The sequence below is a fragment of the Sarcophilus harrisii genome, chromosome 2, assembly GCF_902635505.1.
Source record: "Sarcophilus harrisii chromosome 2, mSarHar1.11, whole genome shotgun sequence".
NCBI lineage: Eukaryota > Metazoa > Chordata > Mammalia > Dasyuromorphia > Dasyuridae > Sarcophilus > Sarcophilus harrisii.
In genome coordinates this window covers 212,797,778-212,825,371 of record NC_045427.1, presented here as the reverse complement: position 1 = coordinate 212,825,371, position 27,594 = coordinate 212,797,778, and the positions used below count along the sequence as shown (strand labels likewise).

The window sequence follows — 27,594 nt, the reverse complement described above, 5'->3', positions numbered from 1 at the left end:
CTTTATATTGGCATGTGGTGAGAGATGTTGATGCACACTTAGTTTCTGCCAAATTGCTTTCCAGTTTCCCTAGTGCTTTTTGTCAAGTATTAAGTTCTTGTCCCAAAAGCTTAAATTTTTGGTTTTATCAAGCATTAGATTACTATTGTTCATTTACTACAATGTGTTATGTGCTCAATCTATTCCACTGATCCAATACTCTATTTCTTAACCAGTATCAGATTGTTTCAATGATTACCACTTTATAATACAGTTTAAGATCTAGTACTGCTAAGCTACTTCCCTTCAGATTTTTTTTTCGTGTATTCTCTTGATATTCTTGAAGAAGATGGTAGAGTATGTTAAAAACAAAAAACTCCAGGCTCTCCAGATTTCCAAAACAAAATTGGCACTTCAGGGTTGAACATAAAGCAATTAAAAACAAATAGGAGCTGGGGCAAAACAGTAGTCCTGGGACAATAGGAGAAGATCTAAAAAAAAGTTGTCAGGACTGAGGTTGGCTGTGTAATGTATAAACTCTCCAGGCTAATTCTCCTGAAACAACAAGCCTTGCTAACTTGAGAGGTAGCCTCAGCCACAAGGAACTTTCACCTCCTGGACAGTGTCAGGAGTCTGAGTTGGGAAGAGTGAGGAAACTTCTTCTGATAAAGGGTGCTAGAACGAGATGAAACCCTAGTCAAGAAGGAACCAGAACAGTGAGTACAGAAGCAGTGGGGCACAGATCCTGCTGTCTGTGGGCACTTATAGGGGGATTGAGTTCTTAGTTTGGGGTTCCAGACCAGAGAGATAAACTGAAGAAGGACTGAGGCCAGAGACATCATCACCCTTCCAACTCCAGGACTAGAGATGATCATATTAACAAGCTCTTAATTTTAAAAAATGAGCAGGAAAAAGAGAAAGAATCTAACCATACAAAGTTACTATGGGAATAGAGAAGACTAGAGCTCATCTTTGGAGGAAGATACTGAAGTGAAAAAAGCCACCTCCAAAGTTTAGTGTTAAATAGTCACTTGCCCAAAAAGAATTCATAGAAAAACTCAAAAATAAAAAATGTAAGTGATAGAGATTAAGGGAAACTTAAAAATTAATAAAAACAATTCAAGAAAAACAAGATTATGAAAAGTCAACCAACTAGAAAAGGAAATCCAGAGTCTTAAGGAATAAAATGATTCTTTGAAAACTAGAATTGTGCTAGAGATAGCCAGCAAAATCATAAGAGACCAAGAAATAATAAAACAAAATATAAAGAATGGGAAGAATATAAGAGAACTTATGTTTTCATAAGATCTCATAAGAAAAACCACAATCTAGAAAACAAATCAAGAAAACATAAGAATAATTAGGCTACCAAAAAGCTATGATTTAAAAAAATGGAATCTTGATTCAATAATACAAGAAATAATTAAAGAAAATTGTCTAAAAGTGTTAAAACAAGATGGGAAAGTAGAAATAAAAAAAACCCACCAGTCACTACTGAAAAGAGACAGGTTTTGGAACACTATGTATCAAAGACTAAAAGAACGAGAACTGCAGCCAAAAATATCACACCTAGCAAAGTTAAACCTAATCTTGAATGGGGGAAATGGATGTTCAATGAGTTGCCAGACTTTCATGATTTTGTTGCAAAAAGACCTGAACCTAATAGAAAATTTAACATGTAAGATCCAAAGTAAACATCAAAAACTAATTTCAAAGGACTCAGTAAGGACAAAAATATGAAAATGAAGACATATATCTAAAACTGTAATTATTAATTGGGTAGTTTGACAGAAAGATTAGGGTAATGCTGAGTTTGCTGTGATGCTAAGAAGCAAAACCATGTAGGAAAAGATAAAAAAGTAATTGTGTTATATGAATGAAGTGTGAGTACAAGAACTGACACCGAAGAATTAGATGGAGAGGAAGGTTGGCAATTCTGCAATTACTCACAATTATAATGGATTAAAGAGAGAAAAATACTTGTGTGTATGCATATATGTAGATATGTATATGTTTGTATATATCCATATATAAATATGGATATAAAAGTTTTCTAAGTTTATAAAGAAATGAGGAGGGATTAGGATAAGGGTAGGGTATAGAAAGGTATGTAGATTTAATAGGAATGGGATAAGAGGGGGAGAAAAGATAGGGAGAAAAGGATAAGGGAAGGTTTCTGAGGGAGGGGTAAATTAATTTTTTAAAAAATATTCTCGACCTTTTGTTCTTCCAGATAAATTTTCTTATTTTTTTCTAGCTGTATAAAGTAATTTTGTGGTAGTTTGATTGTTATGGCATGAAATTAATTAATTTAGGTAGAATTGTCATTTTTATTATATTGTCTTGGACTACTCATGAATAATTAATGTTTTTGCAGTAGTTTAGATCTGATTTTATTTGTGTGAAAAGTGTTTTGTAATTGTGTTCACATAGTTTCTGCATTTGTCTTGATAGGTAATCTCCCAAATATTTTATATTGTCTATAATTATTTTAAGTGGAATTTCTTTTTCTATATCTTGCTTCTGGGCTTTTTGGTAACATAGAGAAATGCTGGTGATATATGTGAGTTTATTTTATGCAACTTTGTTGAAGTTGTTAATTATTTCAACTGGTTTTTAGTTGATTCTTTAGCATACTATCATAATATTTTCATAGAGTGACAGTCTTATTTTCTCATTGCCTATTGTCATTCCTTCAGTTTCTTTTTCTTCTCTTATTGCTATAACTAATATTTCTAGTATATATTGAAAATAGTATTGATAATGAGCTTTTTTAAGAAAAGGGTTATTTAAACATTTATTTACTTCACCCTTGATCTTATTGAGAAGACTTCTAGCTTATGTGCATTACAGATAATGCTTACTGTTGGTTTTAGATAGATACTACCTATCATTTTAAGTAAAACTCCATTTATTTTTATTTTTTCTAGTTCTATAATAGGAATTACTATTGTATTTTCTCAGTTTTTTTTCGTATCTAGTGAGAAAATCATTTGATTTTTGTAGTTTTTGTTATTGATATAGCCAATTACACTGATAGTTTTCTGAATATTGAACCATCCCTGCAATTCTTGGTACAAATCCCACTTGGAAATAATGTATGGTCTTTGTAATATGTTACTGTAATCTCCCTGCTAAGTTGTAGAGGAGCTGGGGTCTATAAATTAACTACTCACAGCAATCAAACTCTAAATTCTAAAGGTACTGATGACCTTTTCATTGTATAAAAGTTGGGGACAACAGAGAGAGTTTGCTTTATACTCAAAAGAGTTAAAAGAACCAAATTGCCAGTATCAAAAATAAAAAATATTAAATTCACACCAATAATGAGGAAAGTAAAACAATTATTAGGAACTGTTTTGCCCAATTATATGTCAATAAATCTAGCAATCTAATTGAAATGAAGAACTATTTACAAAGATATAAATTGTCCATATTAATAGAAAAGGAAATAGATGTTTAAATAACACTTTCAGAAAAAGAAATTGATGGCTAAGATGACAGGAAAAGTAATGATAAATGTTGGAGGGGATGTGGGAAAACTTTGTTGGTAAAATTGTGAACTGATCCAACCATTCTGGGGAGCGATTTGGAACCATGCCCAAAGGGATATCAAACTGTGCATATCCTTTGGTCCACAGTGTTTCTACTGGTTCTGTTTCCCAAAGAGATCATAAAAAAGGGAAAAGGACCTATGTGTGCAAAATGTTTGTAGCAGCCCTTTTTGTAGTGGCAAGGAACTGGAAACTGAGTGGATGCCCATCAGTTAGAGAATGGCTGAATAAGTTATGGCATATATGAATGTTATGGAATATTATTGTTCTATAAGAAATGATCACCAGGATGATGTTTTGAAAGTAAAAAGCTATTATTAAAAAAAAGAAAAAGAAATTGAATAAGATGAATTTATAAGTGAATTCTAATAATCATTTTAAACAACAATTATTCCTACTCCTCTATAAACTACAGACTAAATAGTTGTCATACCAGATTTTCTTATAACACAAATATGGTACAAGTATCTAAAGCAGGAAGAATAAAGACAGAGAAAGAAAACTATATACCAATTTTCTTAGTGAATATTGATCTAAAAATTTTATTTACTTTTTTTTCCCGAGACAATTGAGGTTAAGTGACTTGCCTAGGATCACACAAGCTGGGAAATGTTAAGTGTTTGAGGCCAAATTTGAACTCAGGTCCTCCTGACTCCAGGGCTGGTGCTTTATCCACTGTGCCACCTAGCTTCCCTGATGTAAAATTTTTAAATGAAATTTTAGTATCATTTAGTTCTTTCCTGTACTAACTACTGTGTTGTCAAAAGAAATATATCATCCATCAGTAATAATTTTTAAATTAAAAAAGTCTGCCCTACACCACTTTTATCATCACCTCACAGGGTTTTCAGCTTGTCTGCTTCCTCATTAATCAAGCACAAAAACCAGGACCAATACTGTCTGATAGGACTATTCTATCAAGCCTATACCCTTTGGTGGACTTTAGAAGCTTCCAAACCAAAATGCCAAAAACCTTTGATATATTTGGGGAAGTGAAAAGGTATGGCATTCAGGTGGCATTCTGGTAGCCTCTACAAAGAATTCAATTTTGCCCAAGGGCTAGAAAATAGTGAGTTTCCTCTCACTGGAGGTCTTCAGGCAGACATGGGATAACCACTTTTTGAAGGATGTAGAAATGATTCTTCATTTTTAAATTTTTTTTACAATAGACTTTTCAAAATATATGCAAAGATATTTTTCAACATTCACCCTTGCAGAACCTTGTGTTCCAAATTTTTCTCCCTTCCTTTCCCTTACTTACCTTCCCTGGATAGCAATCCAATATATGTTAAATATGTGCTATTCTTCTGTACATATTTCCAGTTTATCATGCTATACAAGAAAAATCACATGAAAAAGGGAAAAAATAAGAAAGAAAAAAATCAAACACACAATAAAAGTGGTAAAAAAAAAATACTATGTTGTGATCCACATTCAGTCCTTATAGTCGTTTTTCTGGATGCAGGTGGCTTTCTCCATTACAGATCTATTGGAATTGGCCTGAATCACTTCATTGTTGAAAAGAGCCATTTCCATCATAATTCATCATGGTGCATCATGTTGCTGTATACAATGATCTCCTGGTTCTGTTCAATTCACTCAGCATCAGTTCATCTAAGTCTCTCCAGGCCTCTACGAAATTATCCTGTTGATCATTTCTTATAGAACAATAATATTCCATAACATAATATTCTATAACTTAGTCATTCTCCAACTGATGCCTTGCCATTCAGTTTCCAGTTTCTTGCCACTACAAAGAGGGCTGTAACAAACATTTTTGCACATACGGGTTCCTTTTCCTCCTTTAAGATCTCTTTGGGATAAAAGCCCAATAGGAACATGGCTGGGTCAAAGGGTGTGTTTGGGCATAGTTCCAAATTGCTTAATCAGAACAGTTGGATTAGTTCACAATTCCACCAACAATGTATTAGTGTCCCAGTTTTTTTCTCTTTATTTCTTATATCATAATAGTATTTCATCACAATCATACATCACAACTTATTCAGCCATTCTTTAGGTGATGGGCATCCCCTGCATTTTCAGTTCTTTGGCACTACAAGGAGTGCTGCTACAAAAATTTTAGAACATTTAATTTTTTTCCTTTTCTCCAATCACTTTGGGAAATAAACCTGATAGTGATATTGCTAGGTCATAAATATGAGCATAATTTCAGATGGCTCTCAAGAATGGTTGGATCAGTTCACAATTCTACCAATAGAATGTCAGTGGCCCAATTTTTCTATATCCCCTCCAACATTTGTCATTTTTCCTTTCTATAGTTTTAGCCAATCTAATAGGTTTGCGATGATATGGTATTTCAGTGTGGTTTTAATTTGCATTTCTCTAATTATTTGGAGCAATTTTTTTTTTATTAAATAACTTTTTATTGACAGAACCCATGCCAGGGTAATTTTTTTACAACATTATCCCTTGCACTCACTTCTGTTCCGATTTTTCCCCTCCCTCCCTCCACCCTCTCCCCAAGATGGCAAGCAGTCCTATACATGTTAAATAGATTACAGTAGATCTTGGATACAATATATGTGTGCAGAACCGAACAGTTTTCTTGTTGCTCAGGGAGAATTGGATTTAGAAGGTATAAATAACCTGGGAAGAAGAACAAAAATGCAGGCAGTTTACATTCATTTCCTAGTGTTCTTTCTTTGGGTGTAGCTGCTTCTGTCCATCCTTGATCAATTGAAACTAAGTTAGATCTTGTCTTTGTTGAAGAAATCCACTTCCATCAGAATACATCCTCATACAGTATCGCTGTTGAGGTATATAATGATCTCCTGGTTCTGCTCATTTCACTCAGCATCAGTTCATGTAAGGCTCGCCAATCCTCTCTGTATTCATCCTGCTGGTCATTTCTTACAGAACAATAATATTCCATAACATTCATATACTACAATTTACTCAACCATTCTCCAGTTGATGGGCATCCATTCATTTTCCAGCTTCTGGCCACTACAAACAGGGCTACCACAAGCATTTTGGCACATACGGGTCCCTTTCCCTTTTTTAGTATCTCTTTGGGGTATAAGCCCAGTAGAAACACTGCTGGATCAAAGGGTATGCACAGTTTGATAACTTTTTGGGCAAATTGCTCTCCAGAATGGCTGGATGTATTTACAATTCCACCAACAATGTATCAGTGTCCCTGTTTTCCCACATCCCCTCCAATATTCTGCATTATCTTTCCCTGTCATTCTGGCCAATCTGACAGGTGTATAGTGGTATCTCAGAGTTGTCTTAATTTGCATTTCTCTGATCAATAGTGATTTGGAACACTCTTTTATATGAGTAGTAATAGTTTTAATTTCATCATCTGAAAATTGTCTGTTCATATCCTTTGACCATTTATCAATTGGAGAATGGCTTGATTTCTTATAAATTAGAGTCAATTCTCTATATATTTTGGAAATGAGTCCTTTATCAGAACCTTTGACTGTAAAAATGTTTTCCCAGTTTATTGTTTCCCTTCTAATCTTGCCTGTATTAGTTTTGTTTGTACAAAAACTTTTCAATTTAATATAATCAAAATTTTCAATTTTGTAGTCAATAGTGATCTTTAATTCTTCTTTGGTCATAAATTCCTTCCTCTTCCACAGGTCTGAGAGGTAAACTATCCTATGCTCTTCCAATTTATTTATGATCTCATTCTTTATGCCTAGATCATGAACCCATTTTGACCTTATCTTGGTGTACGGTGTTAAGTGTGGGTCAATGCCTAGTTTCTGCCATACTAATCTGGAGCAATTTTTAATGACTATGTGACTTTGATTCATGAGATTATATATAACTTTGATTTCTTCTTCCAAAAATTGCCTGTTTGTATCCTTTGACCATTGAGGAATGGCTCATATTTTCATAAATTTGACAATGTTCTCTATATATTTGATAAATGCTTTATCTGAGAAACTGTAATATTTTCCTAATTTTCTGCTTTACTTCAAATTTTGACTACATTGGTTTTATTTCTATAAAACCCCTTTAATATAATCAAAATTATCCATTTTATATCTCACAATATTATCTCACAGTATTGTATATATTTATAAATTCTTCTGTCTATAAATCTGGTGAGTAGTAATATGTTCTATGTTCTTCTAATTTACTTAAATCTTTTATATATCTAAGTCACATAAACATTCTGACCTTACCTTGGTAAACAGTGTAAGATCTATGCTTAGTTCTGCCTAATTGCTTTATAGTTCTCCCAATAATTTTTACCAAATAGTGAATTCTTATTCCAAAATCACAAATCTTTACATTTTATCAAACATAAGGTTACCATAATCATTTACTACTATGTGTTGTATGTCTATTCTAGTCCACTGATCCACTATTCTATTTCTTAAGCCATATTAGATAGTTTTTTTTTTAATAATTACTCCTTTATGATATAGATTAAGATCTAACACTGCTAGACTTCCATATACATTTTTTCCATTCTTTTGATGTTCCTGACCTTTTGGTCTTCCAAATAAATCTTGTTATTATTTTTCCTATCACACTAAAATAATTTTTTGGTAATTTAACTGAGATGGCACTGAATAATTAGATTAATTTAGGGGGACTTGTCATTTTTATTATATTTCTTTAGTCCATCTATAAACAATTATGATTTCTCTAATTCTTCAAATTTGAATATATTTATATATAAAATGTTTTATAATTACATTCATATAGTTCCTGGATTTGTCTTGAGAAGTATACTCCCAGGTATTTTATATTATCTGACTGTTTTAAATGAAATACATATTACTATCCTTTTTTGCAGGGCTTTGTTGATAATATATAGAAATTCTGATAATTGATGTGAATTTATTTTATATCCTGCTACTTTGCTAAAATTATTGTGTCAACTAGCTTTTTAGTTTAATCTCAAGGTATTCCGGCTATACCATCATATGGTCTGCAAAAAGAGATAGTTTTGTTACCTCATTACCCATTCTGATTCTTTCAATTTTTCTTCTCTTATAGCTATTGCTAGCATTTCTAGTAAAATATTGAATAGTATTGATGATAATAGGTATCCCTGTTTCATTTCTAGTCATATTGGAAGGTTTCTAGTTTATTTCCATTACAGTTAATGCTTGTTAATGATTCTGGGTAGATGTTTCTTGTCATTTTAAGGAAAAATCCAGTTATACTTTCAAGTGATTTTTTTAAGGTAAGATTTATTCTGTTTGGTCCCAGAGGAGTAGATTTATTTGTTTGTTTGTTTGTTTATTTATTTGTTGCAGAGGCAATTTGAAGTTAAGTGACTTGCCCAGAGTCACACAGTCAGGAAGTGTTGTGTCTGAGGCTAGATTTGAACTCCTAACTTGAACATCCTAACTTCAGGGCTGGTGCTCTGTCCTATACATCAACTAGTTGTCCCATCAAGTGTTTTGTTTTTTTTTTTAATAAGAATGAATGCTGTGTTTTGTCAAAAGTTTTTCTGAATCTTTTGATATAATCATTTGATTTTTGTGTTACTAATATAATCAGTTATGTCAGTAGTTTTCCTTGTATTGAACCAATCTTACATTTCTGGTACAAATTCTGTTGGATGCCATGTATAATCTTTGTATGATATATTGTTGTAGTCTCCTAGCTAGTATTTTATTTAGGATTTTTGCATCAATATTCATTAGGGAAATTAGTCTCTAATATTCTTTCTTGATTTTTGGTGGTGTGGGACCATCACCATATGGGATCTGTAAAAGGAGTTTGATAGGATTCTTTTTTTGCCTGTTATTCCAACTAATTTTTTTTCATATTGAAATTAGTTGATCTTTAAATGTTAGGTGGAATTTACTTGTAAATCCACCTGGTCTTGATGCTTTTTTCTTAGGAAACTCATTTATGTCCTGTTCAATTTCTTCTTCTAAAATTGATTTATTTATACATACTCAATATGGATATATAAATCTATCTTATCCCACAGGAATATAGGAAGGGATTGGGACATGAGAAGAGGGGAGGGGAATACAATTAGCAGTAGCATTTGTAAAAAGAATTTTAGAGCAAGTTTCTCTGAGAAGGCCTCATTTCTCAAACATAGAGGGAATTGAGTCAAATTTATAAAAAAAAAAAATAAGAACTATGCCCCAATTGATAAGTGATCAAAAGATATGATATATGTGCCCCAAACACTATAAATTCATGCATATCCTTTGACCTAACAACACCAATCCAAGGCATGAATACTAAAAAAAGATTCAAAAATAAAAAAAGGAAAGTGACCTATATATATATATATATATATATAAATACAAAAAAATAATACTCATAGCAGCTCTTTCTTCTCAGGGCAAAAAAAAAAAAAAAAAAAAAAAAAAAAAAAAAAAAAAAGGAAATTGAGGGGATGCCCATTAGTTGGGAAATGGCTCAATAAAGTGTGATATGTGTTTGTATTAGAATATTTTGTTCTATGGAAATGATGAGCAGGATGCTCTTAGGAAAAAACAAAAAAACAAACCCTGGAATATCCTCCATGAATTCAAGCAAAGTGAAATATACTGTATATAAAGGAATAACAATGTTCTAGGATGACCCACTGTAAATGACTTTGCTATTCACAGCAGTACAATGATCCACAACTACTCCAAAGGGTTTATCATGAAAAATTCTATCCATACCCAAAGAAAGAACCGATTGTGTCTGAATACAAATTAAAACATTGTCTCTTTTTCTCTCTCTCTCTTTTTAAGTTTTATTTTTCTTGAGGACTTTTATTCCATTAGGATGGGAGATCTGTGTTTTCTTTCACAACATGACTTTTATGGAAATGTTATGCATAACTTCATATGTGGTTACTTAAATGGGGGTGGGTATAAAGGAGATAATCTAGAACTCAAAATTTAAAAAATATTAATTGTTTTAAATATAACTGGGGGAAAATATTAAATAAATAAAGCAAATACTAAAATTGGTTTATTTAAATATTGTTTCCTTTTCTGTTAAATAGGGAAGTTTATATTTTTCCAAGCATTTTTCATTTTACTTAAGTTGTCAGATTTATTGGTATACAATTGGACAAAATAATTCCCAATAATTGCTTTAATTTCATCTTTATTCACCATTTTATTCTTGATACTCGTGATTTGTCTTTCTTTTTAAAAATTATATTGATCAGTGATTTATCTATTTTATTGGTTTTTTCATAAGACCAATTTCTAATTTTATTTATTCAATGGTTTTCTTGCAGTCAGTTTTATTAATTGCACTATCAGTTTTCAGGATTTCCAATTTGGTGTTTAATTGGGAATCTTTAATTTGTTCATTGTCTAGCTTTTAAAAATTGCTTGCCCAATTCATTGATCTGCTTTTTTCCCCTGTTTTATGGATGTTACATTTAGAGATATAAATTTTCTTCTGATTACTGATTTTGCTGCATCCCATAAGTTTTGATATGTTGTCTCATTATCATTCTCTTTAATAAAAGTATTTTTATGACTTTGAAATTAACCATTCTTTAAGATTAGGTTGAGTCTCTAATTAGTTTTTTCATCTTTATTTCCATAGTCCTTTATTAAATATAATTTTATTGCATTATGATCTAAAAATAATGCATTTAATATTTCTGCTGTTCTATATGTGATTTTTGTATAGTTTTTATGGCCAATTTCTGTAAAGATGCCATGTGTTTCCATTTCAGTTCTCTACAGATGTCTGTCATATTTAGTTTATCTAAGAGTCTATTCATCTCTTTAAATTTTTGTTATTTATTTTTTGGTTACCTGGTTCTGAGAGGGAAAGGTTGAAATTCACCAGTATTTTAGTTTTGCTAACTATTTCCACTTTCATTCATTTGGCTTTTTCTTTTAAAATGTGGATGCTATGACATTTTATGCATATATGTTTAGCATTGATATTAATTCATTATCTGTTACCTTTTAATAATATAATGCTGTTTCCCTGATTTATCTCTTTTAATTAAAGCTATTTTAGCTTTAAATTTGTCTGAGATCATGATTTCTACCTGTTTTTTTTAAACATCAATAATAAATTCTACCCCAGCTTCTTATTTTTACTTTGTGTCTCTCTCTTTTTTTTTTTACATGTGTTTCTTGTAAACAGCATATTGTCAGGTTCTGTTTTTTATGGTTTTTATATTATGTTGTCTCTTTCCATTTAATGGGTGAATTCATCCCATTCTCAGATATAATTACTAGTTGTATATTTCCTTCGCCCGTCCCCCATCCTATTTTTCCTCATTGTTCATCCTTCTCTCTCTTCCTCACAAGTCTGATTTACTTCTGGCTACTGCTTCCCTAATCCACATATCCTTTTAAGAGTCTTTTCCTTATCTTATCACTTCACCCTCTTGTTTCTCTGTAAATTAAAATGTTTATGCCCTACTAGATAGAAATGTTATTCCCTGATGAGAATAAAAGTTCTCACACTAGCCACCCTCCACTCTTGGCCTCACAGGACTGTCTTCAGGACTTGTTATTAGTTGAATCACTAGATACTGTCTACAGTGGCATCTATACTTCATTTTGCTCAGATCTCTGTTCTAGAAGTTCAGAGCTTTCCTCTGGAAGGTCAGAGTTTTCCTAGTGTCCTCCCAAGTTTTCTTAGGCTAAATGACAACTTTATTCAAGTTTTAATTTTTTCTGCCACTCTAAAATTCACTTTGAGGCATTATTTTAAATTATTGGGGGGAGAACTTGGGAGAGCCATATAATTTCCTGCTTTATTTAGCCATCATCCCAAAATTCCTTCTATTGATGACTTTTGAAAAATCTTGGAGAAGGGGACAGGAGGTGTATGACCAGAGAAGAGTAAATATCCTGGTTTTAATTTTGTTTTAAAAGTTAGAATCTATAAGCTGTAAACCAAAGAGCTTGGATTTGATTCCTTGAGTAATTCTATAGCACATTGTTACTATTAATTTTTAGAACACATTATTATTAAAGAGATAGTTTGGATATTATAAAATAAAAGGAGTAAACATTAAAAGACATCATGGCTCTGTTAACAACAAGACATGGCTAACCTCATTAACTTTTTTGACAAGGTAAGTAGACTGGAAGAATAGGGGAAGCTGTAAACACTGTTTTTCAGTAAAGCATTTAACAAAATCTCTGTGGACAAGATATAGAGATACTGGTGCAGAAGACAATGTATAGTCAAGTAGATTCAGAACTGTTTGAGTGACTGGATCCAAAAAATAATCTTTGTTCAGTATTAACTTGAAGAAAGGTCATTGGTCATGCAATCTAACTTGGCTTTGTCTAACAATGTGTTTTTTTTTTTTTTAATCAACATCTTGGATGAAGACAAAGAGACATAATTGTCAGATTTGCCAATGATGCAGAGGTGGTAAGGATAGCTAACATGTTGGATGAGAATTGAGGCCTTGACAGATAGAATAGGGAGTGGCAAATCATAGCAGATGGTTTCCCAGTTTTTTGTTCCACCTGTGAATTGAGAATAATTTTATATTTTTAAATAAATAAACCTTTATTTAAAATATAGAAATCATTATTAGTATTTACCAATCTCTAGACTAGAGCAGTGGGCTAAGTTTAATAAGATGAAATTTAATAGGGAAAACTATAAAACTTTATACTTAGATTTTTTAAAGTCTATTTCACAGATAGAAAGTGGAAGTTAGGGTGGATTATGAAAAAATAGTTCCATGGAAAAGATTTGGAGGTTTTGGTGGGCCACAAGCCCAAAAGGAACTAACAGAATTGTGTAATAATCAGAAAAGATAATACTGTCCTATAGTGCAATTTATAAGGCATAGTATCCAGGAAAAGGGAAGTAATTGAATTGTAATCCTTTTTCCTGGCCAGAACACATTTGGAATACTGTAGCCCAGTTCCCCATATTTGCATGGCTGTAGATAAATTGGTGATCAGAGTGACCTGGATGGTGAGAATATCAGATATGAACATAAAAGAATATGTTGAAAGAACTAGGCATTTTTACCCAAAAGATGACTTCTGGAGTGGGGAAGACATGAAGTAATGTTGATACTGATTACAGCTAATATTGACAGTGCCAGGTACTGTACTAAGCACCTTACAAAAATCTCATTTGATTCTTACAACTGTATGGGAGGTTGGTGCTATGATTATCCCCATTTTATAGATTAGGAAAATGAGGAAAACTGATCAAATAATTTGCTACATTAAGTAACATTTGGGCAATGTCTGAGATTTTATTGGAACTCAGGCTTTCCTAACTCCAGATCTAGTGCTCTATCCACCATAGTACCTAATGCTCTATCCACCATAGTACCTATGCTCTATCCACCATAGTATCTAATTGCCTGTGATTTTTTAGGTATCTGAATGATTTGGGCATTTGAAGGACTGTCGTGTAAACAAGAAATTAGACTTCTGTTTGGCTCCAGAACACAGTTAGTCTTAGGCTTGAAGTAAAGAACATACTTCTTAATCCCTACTTGTCCAAAAGTAGATGGGACTTTTGGAAAACTAATGGATTCCTCCTAATGCTGGGAGTGTTGTAGAGAAGATTCATGTTTTTAAATAAGTATTTCAGAGGTTCTTTCTAACTCTTGGATTCTGTGATCTTTGGTCTGGTAAGGGAGATTTCCCAGAGGAGCTAAGACTTGAGTGCCCACAGACTTTAAAGGGTAGATAAGAGTTCTATATCCGAGGTAGCTGTTGCATGCATGGCCTGAAGCTAGTTGATTTACTTCTTAAGTATAGATGTTAACACCTACCTGCCTTCATAGTGCTGCAAAGAATTAATTACTATTTGTGAAGCATTTTGAGATCCATGGATGAAAGGCCAGCTATAAATGCAGATTATAATTCTTATTATTGTTGTTATTTTTTATTAAAAGAACTAGGTGTCTGCCCATAAAATAATGCCTTAGGTTATGCCCTGAGTAGAAGCAAGTGCCAACTTCAGACACATGTTGTAATCACTGAGCAGAAAACTGTGAGGGCCAAGCCAGAGTGGGAGCTAAATTGGCTGGGAGTGGAGAGAAGCCCTGTAGACTATGGGAACTTGAGTGACTTATTTCATGACCATCTCAACCATGGTTGATAGAGTAGACAATTGCTAAGTGGAGTTTGGAAACACAAAAGACAACTTGAGTTCCAGAGATTCTAGTATTCCCAGTCTTATTTCTTGGAGGCAAGAACTGAAATTAACTTTTGTAACAATGTCTACTAAGAAACAAATTTCTGCCTCTGGTAAAAGTCAGCAGATTTGTAGGAGAAAAACCAGATACCTGTTTTTTTTCTTTTTCTTCCTTCCTTCCTCCCTCCTTTACCTTCCTTCCTCCTTTCCTCCCTCCCTCCTTTCTTTCTTCTCTTCCTCCCTCCCTCCCTCCCTCTCTTCCTTCCTTCCTTCCTTCCTTCCTTCCTTCCTTCCTTTCCTTTCCTTTCCTTTCCTTTCCTTTCCTTTCTTTCCTCCCTTCCTTCCTTCCTTCCTTTCCTGAGGCAATTGGGATTAAGTGACTTGCCCAGGTTCACACAGCTAGGAAGTGTTAAGTGTCTGAGGCCAGATTTGAACTCACATACATAGAGACATGGAACAGTCTTAAAAGACCTAGTTCAGCTTCTTCATTGAGCAGCCAACCTAGTACTAGAACCTAAGTTTCCCAACTAGACCTATAACACAGGTATCTCAAACTCAACATGATCAAAAACTGATCCTCTGTGTAGTTCACATTCTGGCAAATTGGATATTTAGGTAGTATTATATCAATTCTCTTATCCTAATCACCTTTATCTCTTCCTTCTGTTTCTAAGACAGTCCTTTGTATATACTAAATACTTATTAAATGGTTGTTGACTGAGTGGATAAGAGGAAATAATCATCATTGAGGCATCTTTCTAATGAATATGGTTCAACAGACATGGTTGTTACTAGAGGAACCACAGTAGTACAGACTCAGTCACCAAACCCACATGACAAGTAGCTTTCAGTATAAACATACTCTAGCCTATGAACTATAAAGATTTCAAATGAGATTACATTTAAAAACATTTTTACAAATTTTAAAGTTATTTTAAATAAATCTATAGATTGCTCTCATTGACTTATACAGCTGAGAAGCAGCCAAGATCCTTGACTCTGAATGTGAGGAGAAGGGACTTCAGCTTAGTCCAGGTTCTCCCACTTGTTACAGTCCTAGACTAAGACTAAGACTAAGACTAAGGCAAATGACTTCACTCCTCTTGACAAACCAAAGTTTGTAAAGTAAGGGTATTGGACCAAGTGGTCTCTGAGGTCCCATCCAAGTCTGAATCTGTATGCAATCTAAACAGAGATCTGCAGCAAGCAGTTGATGAAAAGAGATCAAAGTTCTAGAAAAAGATAAGGATTTGATATGTAGATGTGATAGTTTCCTATAAAGAGATGATAATTGAAACTATGGAAACAAATTACATCACTGTGAAAGAGTGTGGACATAAAAGAAGAATGATCCTGGGATCAGAATAGTTCTGAAGCAAATTCACATACAGAAAGCAATGCATGGATGACTATCCTGCAGGGGAAACTGCAGATTTAGAGCTGGAAGGAATCTCAGGGACTATTTAGTGCAACTCACTCATTTTAAAGTTGAGGAAACTTAGGCATGGATGAATTAGGTGATTTGCCCAATGTCACACAGGTATGTAGCAAAAGTAAGGTTGAACCCAGGTGCTTTAATGTCAAATTTTGAATGAATGCTGAATTAGGGTTGTGAGTTATACCAGGAGAGAACAGTACCCATACCACTAACATCATGTATTCATTAAAATAACGAAACATAATTGTTACCTCTAAGGACATGGAGAACCTGTCTCTAAAAGATAATAAGGAAGGGAGATAAAAGAGAGCAGTGGAAGAATAGAGAGAGCTGAAAGAGAAGAAGGAGCCAGAAATCAAAAGACAGGATCTATTCAAATATTCATTCACCATGGGCCAAATACCATGCATAGAGCACAGCAAGTCTCTCTACTAGATACCAGTGAGATCCAATGAAGAAAAAAAAAAAAGAAAGTGCCTGCAATGAGAGGATATAGATACCATAAGCAGGGTATAAGATATGAACATTTTAAGGAAAGAGAGATAATTCTTAGATTGGGGCTGTAAGTCAAAGATCATCTCCCTTATCAATACTTTCATTTGGAGAGTTGAAAACATAGACCAGAGAGCATGTTTAAAAGACTACCAAGAATAGATACAAAAGCACCAAAGGTACACTTCTTCATTCCATTATCCAGAGACCTATTGTGGTGGCTTAGAATCAGATGTGCACTCTGCTTTCCAAAAACATACTATGAATTTGAAGAGACCAAATATATACCCAAAGAATTGGGGACAACATATATCCCTTGGAGAATTACAACCAAATTGGCCTGCCTTCTATTTTTTACTCTAGCTTTTTGTATATCTATTTCAACTGTGACAGCTTTGCTTTCTGTCACTAGTGAACTGAAATTTTGAGAGGTCTTTAGACTATCTGAAGCCATTCCAAATAACAGAAGCATTCAGCATGCTTGTGATCCATGTTACTGCACACAAAGGACACTCATTCAACACACAATACCTGACAATCTCTAATACTCAGTAAAGTCATTTGGGCTGAGGCATAAGCACTTCCTCTTTGAAAGAATGTACTTTGAGTTCCTTTCCTAATGATATAAAAAGTAGTAGATAATCTGGGGCATCAGTGGTTAAATGAACAGTCTAGTCACAGAAAAGTCTCTGTAAGTTTGGCTAGTTTTTATTCTTGTTTTATTTTTTTTAACTTGTCTTTATGATGTCTGAAGGGTCCACAATGATTTAAATCTAACAGCTGCATTACCTTCACTCCATTCACAAAGTGCCAGACTTTGTGATGTTGTACAAAGCAAATTAAACACACACCCAAAAAGAATTCCCTGTTCAACCACTCAACAAGCATTTATTATTGCTTACTATGTCTGGCACTGGGCTAAGTGCTGGCATATAAAAAAAGGCAGAGGCAAAAACAAGGTCCCTACCCCCAAGGAGCTCACATGCTAATGAGGAACATAGCATGCAAACAGCTAAGTATATCCAAAATACATATAGTGTGAATGGGAGGTAATCTCCAAAGGAAATGGAGTTATGGAAATACAGACCTGCAAAAAGGGGAAAGAATTTACAGGGTGAAAGAGGTTCTAGTGATACAAACAACAATTTTTAAGATAGACACTGAATTAGGGCCCTTACTTTTTCTTCTTAAAACATTCCTTCCCCTTTTGTTTTTTTCTTGTCCAGCCCTAGACCTAGTTCCCCAGGTGACCTAGTTTTTGTCAAAGTTCACATTTTCTGCACCCCATAAAGTCCTGTATTAAATAAATATATACTTAGGAATAGAACTCCACATCCCCAAAGTACAGAGTAGGGAAGTAAGGAACAAGGTAAAAGATCCAAGTTTCACAGAAATAAGAACTCTAGACAGGAAACTAAAACCTGACAGTGAGGTAAAGAATCAGAATGGAGCTGAAATATATGAGGTAAGGGCTTAGCCGCAAGTAACAAGGCAAATCCCATTTACTAAAATTGAAGTGCAAAGCATGAACTTAACAGCAAAATTATCTTGATGCTGAGCCTCTAAACAATGGGTAGAGGCATTTTCCCTGTCCAAAGACTATATGAATCCTAAAGCTTAGAATGGACTAAGCCTTCAAGGAGAGTGTAAGTCATCAAGTGTGGAACTTGAAAATCTGCAGGGAAGGAAGCTAGGACCTTCATTTAGCTACTGAGGTCATCTTGATAATCTCCTAACAGCAGAAGCCACCTATAAGCATTACTTGAGAGCCCACAATTTCCTCCACAGATGGAGAGGCATAAGTCAGAATATAAAATTTAGAAATTATTTATCATTAACAGTAATTGGCATCTTGGATGTGTTAGTTTTGTTTGCTTATACATCCTTTGGTCTTTAAAAAACAAAATTGACTTTAAGGCATTTAATGGAATGGTGAATATTATTGTTTGGTTAGGTGTTTGTTTTCAAGTTGTATCTCACTCTATGTGACCCTATTGGAGATTTTCTTCACAAAGATACTGGAGTGGTTTGCCATTTCCCTCTCCAGTTCATTTTGTAATTGAGGAAACTGAGGTAAACAGGGTTAAGTGACTTTCCCAGATTTCTGAGGCCAGATTTGAACTCACATGAGTCCACATGACTCCACACCTGGCAGCCAACACAAAAACTCATTTGCCCCAAGAGCATGCCAGAGTCTAGACATAGCACGATTCTGGCAAAGATACTGCTCTGCCTACCAAATGTGATTACTTCCTAATGATAGTGTCAGATTTTTTGCTTTCCTAGGTACTTCAGGATCAGATAGTAAAATTCACAGAAACCCTCTTGAGAAAAAGATCAATTTAGCAGCAGTAATAGCAACTTTTATAGTTATAAAACACTGATGATACGATTTTATTTGATATTCATAGCAATTCTATGCACACATTATTTTCCCATTTTACTGATGAGGAAACTAAGCCTCAAGAAAGGTTAAGTGATTTGTACATAGCTTAAGGGAGGATCTAGAATTCAAACCCAGGTCTTATTATTTGTTCAGTGCTTTTTCCACTCTACTACCCTAGCTAACCGATTTCATTGTAATGTTCAATTTATTGCAAGGATGGCCTCTGAGCCATAAAGAGTAATTCAGAATAATTCAGTGTTTATACTGGAGCTAGAGAATAATGAAAAGAAGAGGAGACCATGAGAAGTGATTAGCTAGGTTCCTTTTGCACTATTTCTAGAACTACTTTGATTTTCAAGTCACAGTTGGTTTTCAGATGGCTGATTAAAAACATGTGCCAGAAACTGAAGAAAACAAAACCAAAAAGAAAAAATTGAGACCCAGATGTTTTGAAAATTAGCTCCATCTGCACAATGACTTCCATTGGCTTAGTGACACCTCAGCTGAGACCACTCTTCTCATTTGACCTTCCTTCTTGACTTCATATAGAGCCATCATCTAGACTTTATTCCTACCCAAAGAAAATCTTTTGGTAAAAGATATCTCCAAGAGCCTTTGTGTATACTCAGAAGACATTGTATAGCAATCTGCCTTCAGTCAAGATGTTTAAAGTTGTAACACTAAAGGGAATAAATATAAGGAACCTCTTTGAATGTGATCTTTCTTACCTCATCTCTTCCCATTTCTAAATTTCCCCCAGTTGAAACTGGATTGCCTCAGTTTCTTCATGTGTTGTGAAGAAATGTTTTATAAATAAGTAGGGGCAGCTGTGTGGTGCAGTGTATACAGCACCAGCCCTAAAGTCAGGAGGACCTGAGTTCAAATCTGGCCTCAGATTTAATACTTCCTAGCTGTGTAATCCTGGGCAAGTCACTTAACCCCAATTGCCTCAGCAAATAAAGATAGATAGATAGATAGATAGATGTAAATGTCATTGAATCTAGAAACATGGGATATATTAGAAGAACAATGTAAGTAGTTCTATTTAGCTATGGTATTAGATATATAAAATGGAATAATATGGGTAAATCTGGCAAAGTAGATTGAAGGTCCTTGGACTTTTTACTAAAATTCAACGAATCTTTGATAGTGATTTCTCTGGGGAGAGGAACCTTCTTAAGAATTGTCTCAGCTTCCTACTCTCCTAAGGAATTTGCATTTCACTGGCCTTGGTTTCTTCCCCAAGTGCTTCTAGGGGACAGAACTGGCCCCAGTGAGATGGTGGTTCCCTCTAAGCCTAGTGAAATATACTCAGGCATCTGACCCTAGTCCTCTCTGCTCATTATGCTCTTGCCTGAGCACTATTGCAAGTCAAAGCACTGTTTAAAACAGAGCCACTTTTGCCTTTTGGTTTTCTATGATGCTGGAGGAAGGCGGAGTAGGGCACAGAGAATGGTAGGGAGGGAAAGGAGGCAAGACAAGGAAATAAGTGAATACATTAGGATTTAGCCTGCAGTGATGATGATGATGATGATGATGATGATGATGATGGACACCTACCATTTATGTAGCTTAAAGGTTTGCAAAGTATTTTACAAATATTATTTCATTTGTTCCTCACAACAACTTTTTGAGATGGGACTACCACTATTGTTGTTATTTTTATTATAATTATCATCATCATCCCCATTTTATAGATGAGGAAACTATAGCAGATAGAGGTTAAATGACTTTCTCAGAGTCACATAGGCAATCAATGTCCGAGGCCAGATATGAATTGAGGTCTTCCTGTCTCCAGATCCAAAGCTTCTCTACTATGCCATCTAGCTGTTAATTTATCAGATTTTCATGTTGTTAGCATTTTTCATGTCTTGGACCATGGCTACAGCTAAAAAAATTTTTATGCATCATTACTGTGTGCATACCATGGTGGGGCTCTAAGCACATTCATACATCTCTAGTTGCTGCAATACCCATAGACAGTTTACTCCCAAATCTTACTGGGACAATATGGAACATTTCACAGTATGAGGTGAGCAATGCTAGAAGCACAGAGCACTGTCAAGGCTTCCCTTCCCTACTCTGTGTCATTCTTCCCTACTGCAGCAAGGTTATTCCAATCTAGATTAAGACCTTAGAACTTTACCATACATTTCCAAAACACACAAACACACACACACACACGCCCTAAATTTAAACATCATTTGTTAACTTTTTAATTACATTTTTTCAAAAACATTACCTTCCCCTTCCCTTTCTATGCTAACCTTTCCACCCAAGTGAAAACAAAATGAAAAACAAAATCCTTGTTACAAATATGTATAGTCAAGCAAAACCCTTCACTGGCCATGCCATTACACATATACATATATACACATACACATATGCATACTGGTTCTAAGATACTTGGACAGTTTTTTTAAAATGATTTCTTGAAATACAGTGCCTACTTTCCTTAATTTGATCATGACTTTCCTGATCAAAAGTTAGGCGATGAATTACTTTTTTTTTTTTTGCTCTTAAGAATTGAAAAATGAATGGATGTCCATCGTTGAGGAATGGATAAGGAAGTTAAAGTATATGAAAATAATGTAATATAATTGTTCTATAAAAAATGATAAGCAGGCTGATTTTAGAAAAACCTGGAAAGACTTACTTGAACTGATGCTGAGTAAAGCAAGCAAAACCAGGAAACCATTGTACAAAGGAGCAACAAGATTGTGTGATCAACTATGATAGAATTGCCTTTTCTCAGCAATTCAGTGATCCAGGACAATTCCAATAAATTTTGGGTGGAAAGTGCCATCTACCTCCAGAGGAAAACTATGGAGACAATATAGATTGAAGCATATTATTTTCACCTTTTTTTCTTCTGTTTTTTTTTCTTGTGGTTTTTCCTTTTTGTTCTGATTTTTTCCTCCTTATATGGACTCATATGGAAATATGTTAAAAAATAAATGTACATGTATAGCCTAAAAAAATTAAAATAAATAAATGCAAAAAAAATCTTTTTGCTCTTATCCATAAACTGTGCTTGATAGCTATTTGTCATTTTTGTTAGCAATTAGTAGTTTTAGCTAAGTATACATATAAGCACGCATGTGCACATAGTACTAAGAAAGTTAATTAAATAGGCCAAACTACTAACAGTTTAGTAGTATAGTAAGTTAGTAAAAGCTTAAATTAGTTTCCATGACTTTCTGTAAGCTGGGTACTCAGGGAGCTCCTGTGTAAAGCTCCTGTTCCTTAGAGCCCCTTGGGCTCTGCTGGGTGAATTTTCATCTTACTTTGCTGAAATGAAAACCGTGACCTCATTTTATGTACATCTTCAGACCATGCTTCCATATATCTATCTTCTTCCCTTTCTCCCTCCCACAAGCTCTCCACAATATGCTGGCATCCTTCATTAGAATGCACACTTTTTGATGACAAGGATATTTGACTGGCTTGTATTTATATCTCCAACTACTTGGACAATCCTTGGCTATAGTAAATAGTTGTAAATTATCTATCTATCCTCTAAATTAAAAGATTGAGATTAAAATGACCTCAAAAGTGCCTTCCATTTCTAAAGTCATATGCTTCTATGATATTAGATATTATTCTTATGATATTAAGAATGCTCCCCAACAAAATATCACTGTGCAAATACAAATAGATGAGTTAAGCTCATGCATTCATTATCAAACCTTACATTTTTCTGTATAGCACATGATCACATACAAAACAGTTTTGCTGCATCACCCTATACAATGCTTACCATGCCCTGAGGACATGAGATCTTAAAGGAGGGAAAGGGACCCACATGTGCAAAAATGTTTGTGGCAGCCCTTTTTGTAGTGGCTAGAAACTGGAAACTGAGTGGATGCCCATCATTTTGAGAGTGGCTGAATAAATTATGGTATATGAATATTATGGAATATTATTGTTCTGTAAGAAATGATGAGCAGGAAGAATACAGAGAGGCCTGGAGAGACTTATGTGAACTAATGCTAAGTGAAATGAGCAGAACCAGGAGATCATGATATACTTCAACAACAATATAAATAATATAAACAATATAAATATGATGATCAGTTCTGATGGACATGGCTCTCTTCAACAATGAGATGATTTAAACCAGTTCTACTTTTGCAGTGATGAAGAGAGCCATCTATATCCAGAGAGAGAACCTTGGGAATAGAGTGTGGAACACAACATAGCATTCTCACTCTGTTTATTATTATTTGTTTGCATTTTGTTTTCTTTCTCAGTTTTTCTTCCTTCTTGATCTGATTTTTCTTGTGCAACAAGATAGCTATATATATATGTATGCATATATTGGATTTAATATGTATTTCAACATATTTAACATTTAACCTGCCAGCTGGGGATGAGGTGGGGGGAAGAAGAAGAAAATATGGAACAAAAGATTATGCAAGGGTTGGGAAAATTATCCATGCATATGCTTTGTAAATGAAAAGCTTTAATAATAAAAAAAAGTAAAATTTAAAAAAGTAAAATAGAATCATAAGAATATCCAATTCAGAATTAGAGGACATGGATTCAAAATCCTGCCCTACAATTTTAGCCTTGAATAAAATATTTTATTTCTCTGGGCCTACATTTCTTTAGCTATAGAGTTTGGATTAGATGACTTCTAAGGCCCCATCTGCATCATCTGTCAAAAGGTTAAACGTGAGTAGTTATTATGTAAAAGTATTAATATGTAAGAATTTGGAGAGGTAATGGGATAAGTCTATATTCCAAGATTATTGTAACAATATTTGTACAGCAACTTTCTTCTCATAAAAACAATGGTTCAGAGTCTTTTTCTCATTCTCATTCAGTAGAACGTAATTACAAAAGGGTTTCATTTTTTTTCACTTTTTGATAGGGAATCAGCTATTCTGTTTAAGTAAATTTCTTTGATAATTGAATTTTATCTCCTTTAAATTACACAAATTTTTCTAATCAAACCATATTTAGTAATTATGTTTTATTGTAACTTTCCTACTTCCTTAAACAGAGCATATATCAGTTCTTCAAAGGTCTGAAATTTTGTCTTGAGTGGGTAATCCTACCTGCATGGATTGTAACCCCTATGTCACTCAGCTGATGATCTCTGAAAACCATTATTACTGAAAAATTCATCTGTCTGCAAATAGTCTGTTGATGCTCCTCTTCAAACATGACTGTGTTAATCTTTGGACAGTGACATATACTCCACCATCAGGTTTCATATGAAAAGTCTTTCTAAAAGCCTGATAGGACATAACAGAGCTGGTTCCATTAGTGTCATGTTCAATAACTCAGTCGTTTCCATATGAGGCATTGGAGTGGGAGTTTAGTAAAGATTTTGATATTAATCAAATAATAATGATGATAGCTAACAGCAAGCATGTATAGAGTGCTTACTTCATATCAAGCACTGTCCTAAACAGTTTACAAAAATCTATCTCTCACTTGATCGCAATACCCCTGGGAGGAAGGTATTATTATTACCATCTCCATTTTTACAGTTGAAGAAACTACAACAAACAGATTAAATGATTTGCCCATAATTACATAGCTAATAAGTGTCTGAAGTCAGATTTGAACTCAAGTCTTTCTGGCTGCAGGCCCAGTGCTCTTGACCACTGTGCCATCTCTCTGCTCCATTCTCTCAGTTTTTTCACCTGAGTAGAACTTTGGCATCTCCTTTTTTTCAGAGTCACTGTCTGAACATGATTTACTGAATGAAGCTATATTTTAGCAGTCCGTGAAGAGTGCTACAGAGTATTCCCAAAGCCTAGAGAAAAAAATTAATCTGTTCTAGTGAAGACTTGCTTCATGGGAGACATAGCCTTTGACCTGAGCCTTGAGGGACAAGTATGATTCAGAGAAGCTTAGGTAGGGGTTAGGTAGGGGCTAAAAGATAGGATAAGTTCTAGGCAGTTATTGGAGGCAAGATTGAGGGGAAGGGAGGTCAGATGTAGAATGTCCTAAATTTTAGTCTGAGGAATCTAGGTTTTATTTGCTAAGCAATCATGGAGGATGGGGTATAGTCATTAAAAGTTTTTGAGCAAGGGAATGACTTATCAGAACTATGATTTAAGGAGATTAATTTGTCACATTTTGCAGGACGAAATGGAGATGGGAAGAAACTGTAGAGGCAAGAAGACCAATTACAATGATATTGCTGTTTTTTAGGCAAGAGATATAGGATCTGAATTGGTGGATGTGAGAATAGAAAGAAATGCCACATATGAGATGCTGCAGAAGAAAGAACTTGCAGGTCTTAGCCACTTCCCTGGTAAGAAGGTGAGGTAGAGGAACAAGTCAACAGCTCATGTTTCAGTAGTCCTTTCAGATTTACAAAGCATTTCCCTCACAATACAAAATCTCTGTTAAGTCATGCAAGTATTAACAGAGTCAAAAGTAAGTCTGAGGTTTCAAGCCAATGTGAGCGATTGTAGCAGAATTAAATTATTCAGGAAGAGGAGGCACTTTGGAAGGCAAAACTCATTGTGTTTGAACCAGGTGGAATTATAAGTATCTATGGCACTTCTGGTGTGAGATGTTCACAAGGCTGTTGAAAAGATGAGTCGAGTGCTGAGGGGAGACATTTAGATTGGGAATCATCTGCATAGAAATAAGGACTAGAGAAAATATAGATTCCAGACAAAAAAAAAAAAAAAGAGGTCTAAAGACATAACCAGGAAGCAGTCATATTTAAAAGGTATAAGAGAAGAGCAATCAGAATCACAGGGCAAACAGGACAGTTTGCTGGTTAACAATAAGCCAAGGCAGGAGTGAATTTCAAGGAGAAAAATTGTCCAACAGCATGAAAGAGAATTGAGAAAAGGCCATTAGATTTTGATTTCAGAGTTCATTGTTGACAATGGCTAGAGCAGTGAACATAATCATGTTTTAATTTAGCCTTCTCTTAAAGGGGTTTTGATATATAGATTTCATATGATTTGCTTCTTCTGATCTTCTGTAGACTGAGAAATTATATCAACACATTTGTTCCAATCATGTCTAAAATAAGATTAAAGAAGCCCTGGATGAAGATCTCTGCGAATCTATTTTTTAAAAACTTCATATATTTGAATTTACATTTTTGGGGACACATTGGGCTTTTTTCCTTATTTCCTGTTTCTCGGTTGTGTTTCCTTTAGGTGAAATTAATCAGATCATAGAATACAACTGGAAAACACATTAGAGAGTATCTCATCCAACACCCTCATTTTATAGTTGGAAATTGAGACTCAGAGAAATTAAGTCCAGTCCAAGATTTAGAGAAAAATTTTTTTCTCTAAAAAATGGGCTTTTTGCTTTTAAATCTAGTGTTCTTTCTGTAATATATAATGATGATATCTAGATAAGTGAAATTTTGCTATATTATTATCCTCTTCTTAACATCAGAAAACTATGGAGAGAAAATGATATAACCTGTTCAAGTCTTACGTTTGTTCAAGTCTTATCTTTGACTAGAAAAGTTTGTGTGCCCAGCCCCCTTTCTTTCCAACAAATTAGACTACTTATGTATGCAGATATTACTTTGAGATCTTAGGCCATTTGAAATCTTTTTTCAGCTCTTATTTTCTCCTCAAAGTGAAACACCCAATTGGAAAAATTAAAAATTCCTTTATATAAAAATTCCTTCATGTAAATGAAACATCTGTATGATTGCCTGAATTCTTCATATTTTACCTATGTGCTTGACTTTCTATAAAAACAGAAGGCAGGCTGCAGCCTTGTACTCAGATAAACCCCTCTGGGTTCCTTCTGGCTCCTTCTGGGTTCCTTCTATAAAGCCTTATTAAATACAAAATCCTAAGAGAGGGCTACCCATATACACCATCCTTCTATGTGACCCAGAGAATGAACTGATTGTTTAATTATGCCTCAGTTGAACAAATAGAAAGAGATTTGTGCCAGCAAAGAAAGAAAACAGTTTTAAAATGCACATATGATGAGTAACAACTGTTCTGAGTTAGGTCTGAAGCTCAGAATTGCTAGGTCTTCATACTGGTTTGTGCTAACCACGATTTCATTTCTCTCCCTCTTTTCCCACCAGGGCTTATTTCAAAACGTTTGTCCCTCAGTTCCAAGAGGCTGCCTTTGCCAATGGAAAGCTCTAGGAAACACCAATCTTAAGAGGACGTCAGCCAGACTTCTCTGTCCACATGCATGTCAGCACATAAGACAACTTCCTGGAAGCCACTTGGAACATCTTCATGGGAGCATTTTGCTTTATCAGCAGCTCAGATCACCACAGACAACAATGACTCTGTGGAAAAATCAAGATTGAGTTTTAATTTGAATGTTTTAACTCCTTTGTTTGTTCCCCGTTTCTTTGTCTATATTTTTTTTTTTTGGTCAGTCATAAAAAGTTAAACCACAATATTAAAATGCAGTATTTTTCCAGGGCAGGTAATATGTCACAAATTCATATATTCTCCTGAGGTGTCAATAAAAATTAAAATTTTCTCTCATACTAGTGTTTTGAATGTGTTTCTTTAACAAACAACAACTAAAACCCCAACCTTTTTAGTTTAGAGCTATTTTTCCATTAGAAACAGAAACTGGATGGGTGTGGTGCACATACTTGTCATCCCTGCCATTGTAGAGGGAGGTTGAGGCTGACCAATCACTTAAGCTTAGGAATTTTGAGCTACAGTAAAGCTAAAGCCAATTCGGTGTTTGCACTAAATCTGGCA

The 27,594-nt window shown here is 34.3% G+C and overlaps 1 protein-coding gene across 2 annotated transcripts in view; it reads left to right on the top strand.

The window, feature by feature from the left end:
* Positions 1-27,371, top strand: part of BABAM2 (BRISC and BRCA1 A complex member 2) — a 490,988-nt gene extending 463,617 nt beyond the window's left edge. For both annotated transcript variants that reach the window (XM_031951331.1, XM_031951330.1), the window contains one exon: positions 26,952-27,371. In XM_031951331.1, the coding sequence (XP_031807191.1) occupies positions 26,952-27,031 (80 nt within the window). In that variant the 3' untranslated portion in view covers positions 27,032-27,371. The remainder of the gene's footprint in view (positions 1-26,951) is intronic.
* The last annotated feature ends 223 nt before the right edge of the window (positions 27,372-27,594 follow it).